Source organism: Meles meles, chromosome 4 (genome assembly GCF_922984935.1).
Source record: "Meles meles chromosome 4, mMelMel3.1 paternal haplotype, whole genome shotgun sequence".
NCBI classification, from domain to species: domain Eukaryota; kingdom Metazoa; phylum Chordata; class Mammalia; order Carnivora; family Mustelidae; genus Meles; species Meles meles.
This window is the reverse complement of record NC_060069.1, coordinates 161,192,163-161,204,001: the sequence shown is the minus strand read 5'-3', so window position 1 is coordinate 161,204,001 and position 11,839 is coordinate 161,192,163. Positions and strand designations below refer to the sequence as shown.

Genomic DNA, 11,839 nt, shown 5'->3' with positions numbered 1-11,839 from the left:
GGATGCTTCCTGGAAGTAGAGTCTTAGGGTCTCCGGGCTAGGCTCAGAGCTGCCGGCTGGAGGAGAGGATGCCTCCCGGGCTCCTGTGGCCCCCCCTCTCCTGCCTGGATCCCACTTCCCTAGCTTCCCGGGACAAAGCTTGGCGAGGAGCGTGGACCGTCAGACAAGTGGCCTTGAGCTCTGGAATGTTCCTCCAATGGCCTCCTGGACGTCCTCCAAGGACCCTCATTTATTACATGCAGGAATGGCAGTCCAGCCGCTCACATCTCTCACTAGACTTCTCCTTAAGTCTTAGGAACCGCCAGCAGGAAGCATCTGGCACGTTTGGCTCCAAAGGTGGTGGGGGGTGGCTTTGATGAAGAAATGGCCCCCGGGGTGACTCACCCCCCCCCCCATTGATGTCTGGACCTCCCAGAGGACACCCTTATGGTGATATAGAGGGGGGGAGGCACGTTCCGAATCACGTTGTCCCCAACCCTCGATGCCTCAGGGTCCGAGCACCCCACGTGGCGGCTGCCAGCAGGTGGGCGGTAGGGTGGGAGGACGCAGGCCCAGGGACTCAGCCCCGCCATCTGCCCGCCCCTCCCCCCACGTCTCCCGCACTGACCACATCTCCACCACCAGCAGAACTTGAAGTCAACCACCTCTGTCCTGTCCCTTCAATTTTTGCATGACTTCTTGGATTAAATTTATTTTAAGACAAAATCATTTTTTCAAGACCATTTTCTCCCCGAGTGCGGCAGATAAACACATTTGAGAGGTGGACTGTGGACAGGGAGCAAGGGCGACCGGAGCCTGCCCTCTGGGGGCCCTGGTGAGACCTGACCTGGACCCCTCATTTCCCACTGCAGAGGAACCCTGATGTTTTGTAATGAGCCATGAGCATGCACGGCTTTATCATTGGAGCAAATACTGCCAGCCGGCCCTTTCCAACAGCTCGGGCTAACCAGCGAGTGATTCGCAAAGGTGCAGCGGAGGGAGATGCGGCCTTAAGGAACTGGAAGACCGTGGCTCAGCGGCTCGGATGGTTGCTCGGCGGCCACCTTTGCTTAAGGCGGCTGTTCCAGCTCCCAAGGCATCCTGAGTAGTCAGAGCAGGGCACGCCTGGTGACCTGGCTGAACTGGGACTTCAGGCCTCTGCGGGGGCAGCCCTTTTCGCCTGCCACCATGGCACTGCGAAGGGCGAAGGGCGGAACCCAATGGTGGTGGTTGGGGGTGGGGAGCGGATTCCCTTTTCACGTTTTTAATTCCCTTTAAAGCTTCTTTGTTCTTTTTCACTTATTGGGTTGTCTAAACTCAGCTGTATTGGTTAAGACTGTTTAAAAGCGAGATTTAACTGGGTAAATTTGAAGATATAACTGGTTTTATTCATAGGCTTTTGCACTTGGATAGCACTTCCGTCTAGCTCGGAGTTGTACACCTGAAGGGTTTTTGGAGGAAGGGCGGTGGGACAAGGAAGTTATTAGCAAAAGAAAGGATTGTTTCAGGCAGGGTCACCTTCCCTGAGGGGGAGGAGCAGGGATCTTATCCCCAGATTCCCTCCTCTTCCTTGGGCGGAGAGAGAGGGCCCCTGAGACAGGTTACCTCCTTGGTTCCCATCAGAACATTCCTGGCTGGCTGGTGAGGACTGCCTTTCTAGGGGAGGTTAGGGATGAAGTCCTGGCATGGGGATTTGGCTTGGGGACTGGGTTTTTTTTTTTTTTTTTTTAAGATTTTATTTATTTGAGAGGGAGAGAGACAGGCAGGAGAGGAGAGGTCAGCGGGACAAGCAGACTCCCTGCCGAGCAGGGAGCAGGATGTGGGACTCCAGGATCGTGACCTGAGCCAAAGGCAGTCGCTTAACCCACTGAGCCACCCAGGCGCCTGGGGGCTTTCTTTTTGACAGGATTGTGGGTGGTCTCATCTGCCGACTTCCCCAGAGATTCTATAGCTTGGAATCGGTTCCACGAAGCAGTGAAGCCAAGGGGTGACAGCGACTGCCATTGCCCTGCAGGGGGGCTTCGGATACCCCTTTTATATAAATGTTCACATGGACTTTCCGAGATCATGCAGAATCAGGTGTTTCTTTAAATGAAGACCAGCTTCCTTGACTTTCTGCTCCTGAAACATTCACTTTCTAGTCCCTTCGGAAGAGGTCTGTTCAATGTGGGAGGCGCATGGTCTTCGTGCTTGGTATTCACCTGCTGCCATCTGGCTTTGAACATCCCACACCTCGGTGACACAGACACCAAGCCTGCACTGCTCTGTCCTGCCCTAGAGCAATGGGACACAGGCACCCGGAAATCATTCCTGTCTTCTTTTTCCCATTCCTTTGGGGGAGCCTTGCACCACCGCTGTTTTTCAGCCAAGCCCAGCTGTCATTGGAAAGGCTGCCCGTGCGGCTCGCGTTGCCACTCCTCGACAGTTGCCAGGCTGTTCCTTCCCCCATTGTACTGGACACAGAGGCATGAGTTAAACCAATACAGGGATGAATCATCAGGAACACATCCAGGAGGGATCTTTATGTAGTAAACAAACAGAAAAGGTAGGGCGGGAGCAGGACCCTTTCCTCCCCCTGGGGCCCGTCAGCCATTCTTTCCAACACTTGGGTACAAGCTGAGCTGTTTCCCTCCCGAGGGCTCTTGGCTTCATCTCTGGGCCCTCTCAACCCAGGGGACATCCGGCTGGGCTGGATGGGGAGGCAGAGCTGGGAAAGAGGGGTTGGAGCCCCAGGTGGCAGCCCATCCCCTCCACCCCCCTGCTCCACTGGCTTCTTCCTCCCTCCCCTGCTCAGCCACGTTTAGGGGGTGGTGCAGAAGGAGCTGGAAGCTTCTGGGAAATAATGCACCAAGAGTATGGGTGTGGTACCCCAGGTGTTCACAGGTGCAGGTACACCACACACTGAGTAGTGGGGGGGGGGGCGATGACTCCATCGGAATCACTGAAAAAGTGAGACATCGCAGTAAGTCTGTGTGAAGACTTGCTCTCAGACTCCGCAGGCGCAGACTAGCCGGCGGGGAGCGGGTAGGATCACTCGAGGAACAGCTGCGTTCCGGGGCTGTATCTGACACCCCCCCCCCACCCCCCCACCCCCCCCCCCCCCCCCCCCCCCGCCACCCAGGCCACGTTGTCCCTGCTGAGTTACTTATTAGCAGAATTACTGTAAGGGACAGACAGAAGCTGTTCCTGTTTTCCTCCCTTGAGCACTCTATCGGTGGTTCCCACACGTTAGTTTCCCAGGCCAGGAAAGTTGTTCGCTTTGTCTCCTTGGATTGTTCGGAGCACCCCTGGAAGAGACAGGCGTCATGTGTAACAGGCATGTGAATGATTTCGCAGGGTGACAGGTGCTCCTGGGCGGTTTGGAAAACCTTTCAAGGGTGGTTGTCTTGAACTCTCCAAAGACGGGAACTATCCCTCAAGATAGTGGTTCTATCCTGATGCCACGAGAGGCTTATACACACTCACACACACACACACACGCACACACACGCACACAGCGCAAAGGGAAGTTCTAGGTTACATTTGAGCGGGGGAGGCTTCCTGAGTCCCCCATGAGGCGGGCCGGGCCATGGCCCTCCGCTGGCTTGCAGGGCCTGGCGGACCAGCCGTGAGCGTGCCCTTCTCTAGTGCTCTTCTTCTTCCGAAGTCAGCACCGGGGATAGGGACGTCAGTGGGACTGCAGGGTGGATCCAGCACGTTCCAGAAAGCCAGGAGTAGCACCCTTCGTGCTGAGCCCAGCTAGAAGGCTCCATGGCGGCCACCCCGAGTTGGGGCCTCCGGTGCCGGCAGGGCCCAGCGACAAGGAGGGAGGGATCAGTCTCCGGTGTCTTCCTCTCTCTCTTCCCAGCCTGCCCTCTTGCCAGGCCCCACGCCCACCGAGGAAGCCCTAGGAACGGACATCTGTGGGGCAGATCTGACGCTCGGACAGCCGGTCCCACGATCAGTGGACAAGCGCGACGCCCGCACCCTCCTGCGTTAGGGAGCGGGTGCATCATAGGCCGCTGCCTCCGTGGAAGGACATTTTCAACACAGAAAAGAAAAAAGGGGAAGAGAAACACAAGGTCAAATACTTCATTCATCAGTTAGGTCCCAGCCTTGGGCATAAGCAAAATTGCCTTGTCACCTTGCTGTAGGCCCGTCCCAGGGGAGGCTTAAGCAAGGCACCCGGCAGGGAGGGAGCCTGCCATCTGGGTTGGATCACTCCATCCACCAGCCAGGGCACTGCGTCATGGGGCTGGCCCAGGGGGGCTCCACAGCGGGCAGCTACCTTCCCCTCCCCCACCTCTGCCCCTCCCCCTCTCGCATGACTCAGTGGGCCCATCCTGTTGACAGTTCACTCAGGGTGGGAGGTGGACGGCCCAGAAGGCTCTGCTCGTGGCCAGGATGGCCCCTGGGACCTTCCCTGGGGGTGCAGGATGGGGGTCTGATTTCCCCTGCCACTCCAGCAGGCCCCAGGACAGGACTCTATCTTTGGCTAGGACAGAGCAGAAGGTCCACAGACGTCCCTCAGATGAACCCTAAATGAACTTCCTTCCCCTCTGGGTTTGGAAGAGGCCGTGTCTCCTGGACTTCAGCGCACAAAAGGCAATTCATCTTCTTCGGACAGATCCTTGCCTGAGCGCTTGAGAAATGGGGCCCCTTCCTTCCCAGCTTCTAACATTTTTCCTCTTTTGAGTAGCATTTGTTTGCTTTATAAAAGGGGCTGGAAACAACGCGGGTTTGGGGGCTGATGCCCCCTGGGCTCAAACCTGGGCTCTGCCACTTTCTCACTTGCGTGGCCTCGGACAAGTGACTCAGCCTCTCTGAAGTCAGCTTCCTCACTCTGAAAATGGGATGACGCCATCCTCTGCGTGTTGCCCTGAAAATGGAGCGAGGCCATCCAGCCAAGCGCTGCCTGCAGCATCTGTCCGCTGGGACACAGCCCGCCGGGTGCCCGGCCACACCCAGGCCATCATTGGGACCCACCCCACAGGTTTGCATGCCGTGAGGCCCTTCATAGAGGGCTGGCTGTGCGCTGGGGGCACAGGGGCCTGGCTGCGCACTCGGGGCCCGTCCTGCAGGCACAGGGGGCTGGCTGCGGGCTTGGGGGCCATCCTGCGCCAGTCACTCCTGCCAGGGGAGGCTGGCACGCAGTCCAGTCTGCAGACTCAGAAGCTGCTCTCCCAGACTTGCAAGCTGTGCTTTGGGAGTTCCTGCAGATTTACGGGACTGTTGCTTTCCTCCCAGTGAAGGCATCAGGAACCACGTCTCAGCTTAGGAATGGTCGGTAGAATTCAAGGCCTCTAATGGGGCGGGGTGGGGGGCAGTGGTGAGCTGGTGCAGGGCCCGGCTCTGGTCCCAGGTGAACTTTGGCAGGGTCCATGGGTGCCCCACAGTCACTGCGGGCACGACAGGAAACCAGCCCGAAGCTCACCGAGTCTCCCGATTGTGGTAATGACTAGGGCCCTGTGAACGTAGCCAAGGAGACGGTCCGATGTCCCCACAGCCCCCCAGTGCCGAGGGCGCGGAGCCAGATCTTAAAAGCATTTTGCAGAGAGGGAATTCTCGGAATGCCTTCCCTGGAAGGCCGCTGGGGGAAGCTGCACATTTGTAGTCCCGGGTCCTCCGACCAAGTCCAGGGGCGTCCGTCCCAGCCCTCCACGCCCAGGGCTGTGGGCGACCAGAGCCCGGCATGATAATTCAAACAATAATAATAACCACTCGTCGTGAAAAAGGAGCTTCTCTACCAAGTCAGAGACAAACCACAAACTTTCAGAAACTCCTCCTTTCCTCTTCTACAAATTTAAGATAATTACTTGGAAATCAGTATTGAAGTATTTGTCCCGATTTTTGTTGTTGTTGTTAACCCTTTTTAAAAATCCCGAAGAATTCCAGGCTCCACGGTAAGAACAATGTCTAGTAGTAATGTGTTTGTTTATGGATAGGAAATATACATGATACTCGACATACGTATGGATTTTTAAAAATGCAGCGTCATCACAGCACATCCTGGTTTGATGGGGAAAGACGTCGAAATACTCCCATCCTGGACGCAGAGATTGGGTGACTGGCCGGGGTCGCCCAGCAAGCAATGTTTGTCTGCATGAAAAGCATTTTGGGAATGATTTTTACATTAAAAAAAAAAAAAAAATGGAACCATGGAGCCTTACTCCTGGGTCCTGTGCTCTCACACCCAGTTATTCCAGAACATTCTAGAACATGTTCTGAAGAAAAATTTGGAAACCCAGCTTTTGCTGTTTCTTCCCTGCCTGCCACTGTGGGACTCACCTGGTCCAAGGTTCAGAGTGATGCCTTCTAGAGAATTCCAGGCAGTCGGCTGTCTCTGGTGGCTCTCTGGTGGGCTGATGTGAAGATGGTCTCCCACGGTGGGCAGGGTGAGAGCCCAGCTTGGGAACAGGGGCCAGGACCCAAGGATCCCACCCCTGCCCTGAGACCTGAGCCCCATTCCCCTCACAGAAGCTGAATTCAAAGCAGCGTGTTTCCCTTTTAGGAGTGGTTAAAGCAGCGAGCAGCCGCCGTGAGTGTTGGAACTCACCGTGTCTTCGAGGGTTTGATGGTGAGGAAGGGGTGGTGAATGACCAGGTCCTCCATGCCGGGGGCGAACGGGCCTGGGCACAGGGGGCAGTGGCTGGGAGCAGAGGCAGAAGGAGCCTGGTCTTTTCCTAGATTGTAAATGTCGAAGTTTCTATCACGTACGTGTTGGCCAACAGCATTTTCCTATAAGGCCGTGCCGTTCCTCATTGCCCCACAATTTGCTTCCACCCAGAAGGAACGCAGAATCTCTGTGTTTACATTCCCCCTGCAGAAACTTCCAGCGGTGTGACGAATTCCAAACCAGGGCTGGTTGCTAGTTTACAGTTTGCCACAAGCCTCCGAATGAGCGGGTGGGTGAGCGTGCCTGGGAGACACGGCGGCGGAGGGAGACTGGTTCCACCGGTCACACGGGGCGGGCTATCTGGTAACCGCCAACACGTATCACCTTGCCTGCCCGGGGAGCCGCAGAGCCCCAGGTATCTAGTTATCCCTGTTATTCTGGCACGGGGGGCCTGCAGCACTTGAATTATTCAGCTGCATGGATTTGGCGACAGATCAGAAAATAATGAGGTGTTTCCTGCAAGTGAGAAGAGATTTCTGCAAGAAGGAGAGCATCGCCCAACCCCCCCCCCCCCCAACCCCCGCCATTGAACAAGTGTCAAGAGACCAGGAAGCTCCCAGGATCCCTCTGTTTCCACTTTCTCATATGGGACTCGCCAAGCAAGGGCTCGTCCCCCACCCCACCCCGGCTCACCTGGGCACTCTCCACCAGCTTCCTGTTCTGTTTCCCACGAGGGCTCTCAGACTAGCTGCCTCCCAGTCCCTTCCCCTTTTTGAAAGAAAGTCAGGCCCCTTGGGTGTAAACTCCTTTGTCCTTCTGTGCTCCCTGCCCGCAACTTCAAACTTGCCTTCCCCTCTCTCTCCTGGCCTCCCACCGCTAAGCAAGAAATACCGCCTTTTCCTCCCCGCCGTGCACCAGGCCTAGTTTAAACCGTTTTCTTGCGCCCTTGGGATCACCTTCTAGCTGGTCTGTCCACCCCCCTCCCTTCCTTCCAACCTGGTCTCCACCTGCTGCTGGAAGCGATATTTGTAAAATTCTTTTTTTTTTCTCACTCTGTGCTTAAGGGAGCTTGTTGCTTCTCCTTTCCATGGGACAATCCACTGTCCATCATCTGGAGGCCTCAGCTGTAGCATCTGCCCACCTCCGACTACCTTCAGCTCTCATACCCACTTGCTCTCTGCCTCAGGGCCTTTGCGCGCACACACACATACACATATTTCATATACCCTTGTACTGACCTCCCCCCTTCTGGGAGGCGCCTCCCCGTCTTTAGCATCTGTGGTTCTCTTTGCTCTACTGTTCCAGGGCCTTTGCATAGTAAGTGTCCAAAATGGCACCATCCTGTGAACCAGATCTAGGTTCCTAATCCCTGATCTGCCAAAGCAGCCTGTCTCCTTAGCAAACTCCCCTCTGGGCCAGTTTCTAAGGTTTTTCTTCCCCAGCATAGTGACAGGGAGGGGCTGAGGTGGAACCGGGGAGGACCCCTCATGGGACCACGCCGAGGCCAGCATCCCCACTGATGTTATCAAGGAGGCTAGTGCCCCCGGAATGCTGGGGGAGAGAAGGCTAAGTGCTGGGCTGCAGCCAAGCCAACTCAAGGTCAAATCCGTCTCCTAACAGCTGCAGAAAATACAGGAGAATCACTATTTTGTGATTTAGGCCTTTCATCCGGCCTTGGAGGATCTGGGGCTAGTGTTTTGTGGGATTTCCTACTAACAGGAGTTGAGTCTGCAAGGTGAGGGGCGCGGAGGGCATGCCTCGCAGGCGCACACACACGTGCACACAATTCGTAACAAATGACACATCCCTGCAAAGTTGGGGCGTTTCTCCTAAGACCCTCCTTGGGCGGGAGCACGCAGCCCCCGAGGCGACGCTCCAGGACCTCCAGACTTCAGGGTGCGAGTTGTGGATTTCTAGGGACTTTCCAAGTACGTTAAAGCCAAACAGTGTCTCGTTGTTGGGCTGATGGTGATCCTAGAATCACCCTTCCACGCGCACAGGCGCGCACTTGCGCGCTCCATAGCCAAGCCAGGCGGCCCCACCGCAGGCCTGGGGTCCAGCTACCTGGAAAGCCCCGCTGGTGGAAGCCGGCCCCCACCCCTCCGCCCTCGCCACGGCCGGCGACAGTCACCAGAGGGCCGAGCGGCGCGCGCACGTGGCGGGGCGGGACCGGCAGGCGCGCGGGGCCGCGGGGCCTTTAAGGGGCCAGGGGGCGGGGGGGGGGCGGACCGCGGGGGGGGGGGGGAGCGGCCGCGAGGGCCGGGGCGCTGGGGCGGTGTTGGCCCCGCAGGCCCCGCCCCCGCCCCAGGCCCCGCCCCCGCCCCGCCCCGGCCCGAGCCTCCTCGGGCCACTGCTGGGCCGCGGGCGGGACGCCCGGGGCGGCGCGCGGAGGAGGAAGCGCGCCGGCCGCGGCCCGGGACCTGCCCAGACGCGCTAGTCGGGATCGCCGGGCGCAGCGTCCCCATTTTCCAGGCGTGCGGGGCCGGGGCGCAGTCCCGGGCCGCGGCCGTCGTGCGTCGGCCGGCATTTCCCCTCCAGCTCGCCCCGCGCGGCCGCCCGGCCTCCGGGCCCGCGCCGCCCGCCGCCGACCCAGCTCCGCCGCGCCCCCCTCCACGCCCCCCGCGAGCCGGGCCGGCCGCGCGCTCATGTCCTGAGCTCGCCGCCCGCGGGCTCTGCGCCCCCGGCCGGGGGGCTGCCCTGGCAAGTTGGGGCGAGGCGCGCCGGGTATGCGCCATCACCATGTCCCGCCTGAGCTCGTGGCTCGGGGAGGTCCAGTGGCTGGTCTTGGTGTCGCTCTTCGTCGTGGCCCTGGGCACGGTGGGCCTGTACCTGGCCCAGTGGGCGCTGGCCAGGGCGCGACCCCGGCCCCCGCGGCGGGCTGCCGAGCCTGGAGAGGGCCCGCGCCCCGAGTCCGACGCGCTGCTCGCCTGGATCCTGACGCTGAACAGCTGGAGGAGCCGATGGCAGGCCGCCTGGGTGACCGCCCTGAATGATGAGGCCAAACGGAAAGGGGTGAGTGTCTGAGGGCGGGTCGTGGCTGCGAGGCTGATGGCCCGGTGCCGGCACTGAGGGCAGAGCTCGTCCCTGGAGCCTCACCACGGCCCGGACGGGTGCAAGTGAGCCTTCCCCGTGGCAGAGCTTCTTGAAAGTTGGGAGAAGGACCTGGGGGAGCCGGGGACCCTTGATGGGGAATCAAGACAAAGCTTAGATGGTCTTCACCGCCCAGCAGGTGTGCCAGGCTGCGGTCCCCATGGCAGGGACACGGGGGACCTGGAGGGACTTGTCAGGGGGACCACTGCCCTTCCTGGAGTCCCAGGTGGGTTCCCGTACCCAGCTGGACACTTTCTGCTCCCGCACCTGATCGATGAATAACCGTGACCCAAATATGATTCCATCTACAGAAATGAATTTTTTCCAGAATGTTTCCAAAAGGTTTGCATCCCTTGGCTTAGAGAGTGAGTCGCTTTCGTTGAGGGCTGAGCACCTGCCAGACGTGGTCTGGGGGACTTGCGGCGCATAGATCCTCTCTTTGGACCCTCACAGCTCCTGGGGCAGAGGCGTCATCCACATTTTACAGGTGAGGAGACTGAGGCCTAGACAGGTTAGCTGACCTGCCCAAGGTCACACGGCCTGACGGTAGCAGAACCGGCTCTGAACTCGGCCTCCAGACTGGGGGGCTCCCTGCCTCACCCTGCTGCCGCAGTCTCCTGAGGTTTTTCTTCCACGGTTCGTTCCTTGGTGACTTGTTTTTACTTTTAAGACTCTTCATTTCATGACAAGCTCCTGGTGTCTGCAGTATCTGGGCATTCCCTGAGAGGGACGAAGCTGTGTTTGGGGAAGTCCCCGCCCGCCGCCACTCATCACCCTTGCCTTCGCGTTCCTCCACACGCCTGCGAGGCTCCGTGGAGAAGCCTGTGGCCATTTGCTTTGAAAGTATGTCTGGAGGGCGCCTGGGGGGCTCTGTGGGTTAAAGCCTCTGCCTTCAGCTCAGGTCATGATCTCAGGGTCCTGGGATCGAGCCCCACATCGGGCTCTCTGCTCAGCGGGAAGCCTGCTTCCTCCTCTCTCTCTGCCTGTCTCTCTGTCTATTTGTGATCTCTGCCTGTCAAATAAATAAATAAAATATTAAAAAAAAAAAAAGGCATGTCTGGGCCCCTGACCCTGAGAAATACTCCTTAGCCGGCCCGCTGCCTGGTCTTGACTCCCATGGCTATGGATGGAAAAAAACAAAAAGTCTTTGAGTGTCAATGAGTATAAACTCATCAGCTCAAAAGACCCTGTTCTGAACTAGTGAAAAAATTCACTATATGGATGAAAAAAGCCTTCAGGGTCCATTGACTGCCATCCATCTTGATGCCTGGAGTCTGTGCCCAGCTGTCCAGAGCGGGACATCTGCCATTCAGGGGAACCGCCCCATCTCTCCCCCAACCCCCTCTCTGAAGTAGGCCCCACACCCAGCGTGGGGCTCGAACTCACAACCTGGAGATCAAGTGTCGCATGCCCTACTGAGTGAGCCAGCCAGGCGCCTCGGAACCACCCCATCTCTAGGGGGAGACCTAAAGCCAGGGGACCCTGCACACGTGAGCAAACAGATTTGTTTCCCCAGGAAGCTCCCCTAGCTGACCTGGTGTCACGGGCCTGGGCTCTGTGGCTGGGTTTCCTTTGGGCTGGTGGTGTGAGCCAGTGGGAGCCTCGTCCCAGTTCTCCGCAGGGTTTGAGCAAGGACGGGCGAAGTGATCTGTGGAAGTATTCACGTCCAGCCGTGGGAAATTCCCGCTCGCATCGTGTTGCTTCGCGTCCCGACATTTCTTGCTGGGCTTCAGAGAGCAGGATGGCCTTAGACAGGGTGCTTCCCGATGAACCGTCCGCCTGGCGTGCGGAGGAGGAAAGGAGGACCGCCGTGCTCCGGTGTTTGTCTTTGCTCAGTCAGGTAAAGCGGAGAACACCAAAAAAAATGCCTGAAGCTTTTGCCCAAACCATCTGCCTCTTTGTGTGGGAGCAGGAGGGACTCAGTGTTCGGGGAGACGGAGACTGGCTTGTGTGCTCGCTCTCCTCTCTTTGCTGCTGACGCTGCCCGGCAGAGTCTCAGACGCCACTTGTCCCAGACTCCTGGAAGGGGTCATAACAAGGGCGGCGGGTCACACCGAAAATGTGCTGAGTCTCTCACAGTTTTGAGAGGACGCGGGTTGGTTGTGATTGTGTCGCTGGGGGTGGGGAGATTGTGTGTGTGTGTGTGTGTGTGTGCGCACGCACGCGCGGTGTCCC

At 58.3% G+C, this 11,839-nt stretch overlaps 1 protein-coding gene across 1 annotated transcript in view; it reads left to right on the top strand.

Annotated features, from left to right (window-relative positions):
• Positions 1 to 8,539: 8,539 nt before the first annotated feature.
• Positions 8,540 to 11,839, top strand: part of C2CD2 (C2 calcium dependent domain containing 2) — a 54,413-nt gene continuing 51,113 nt past the window's right edge. Inside the window, exons 1-2 of the mRNA XM_046003718.1 lie at positions 8,540 to 8,746; positions 8,912 to 9,586. Of these exons, the coding sequence (XP_045859674.1) occupies positions 8,540 to 8,746; positions 8,912 to 9,586 (882 nt within the window). The remainder of the gene's footprint in view (positions 8,747 to 8,911; positions 9,587 to 11,839) is intronic.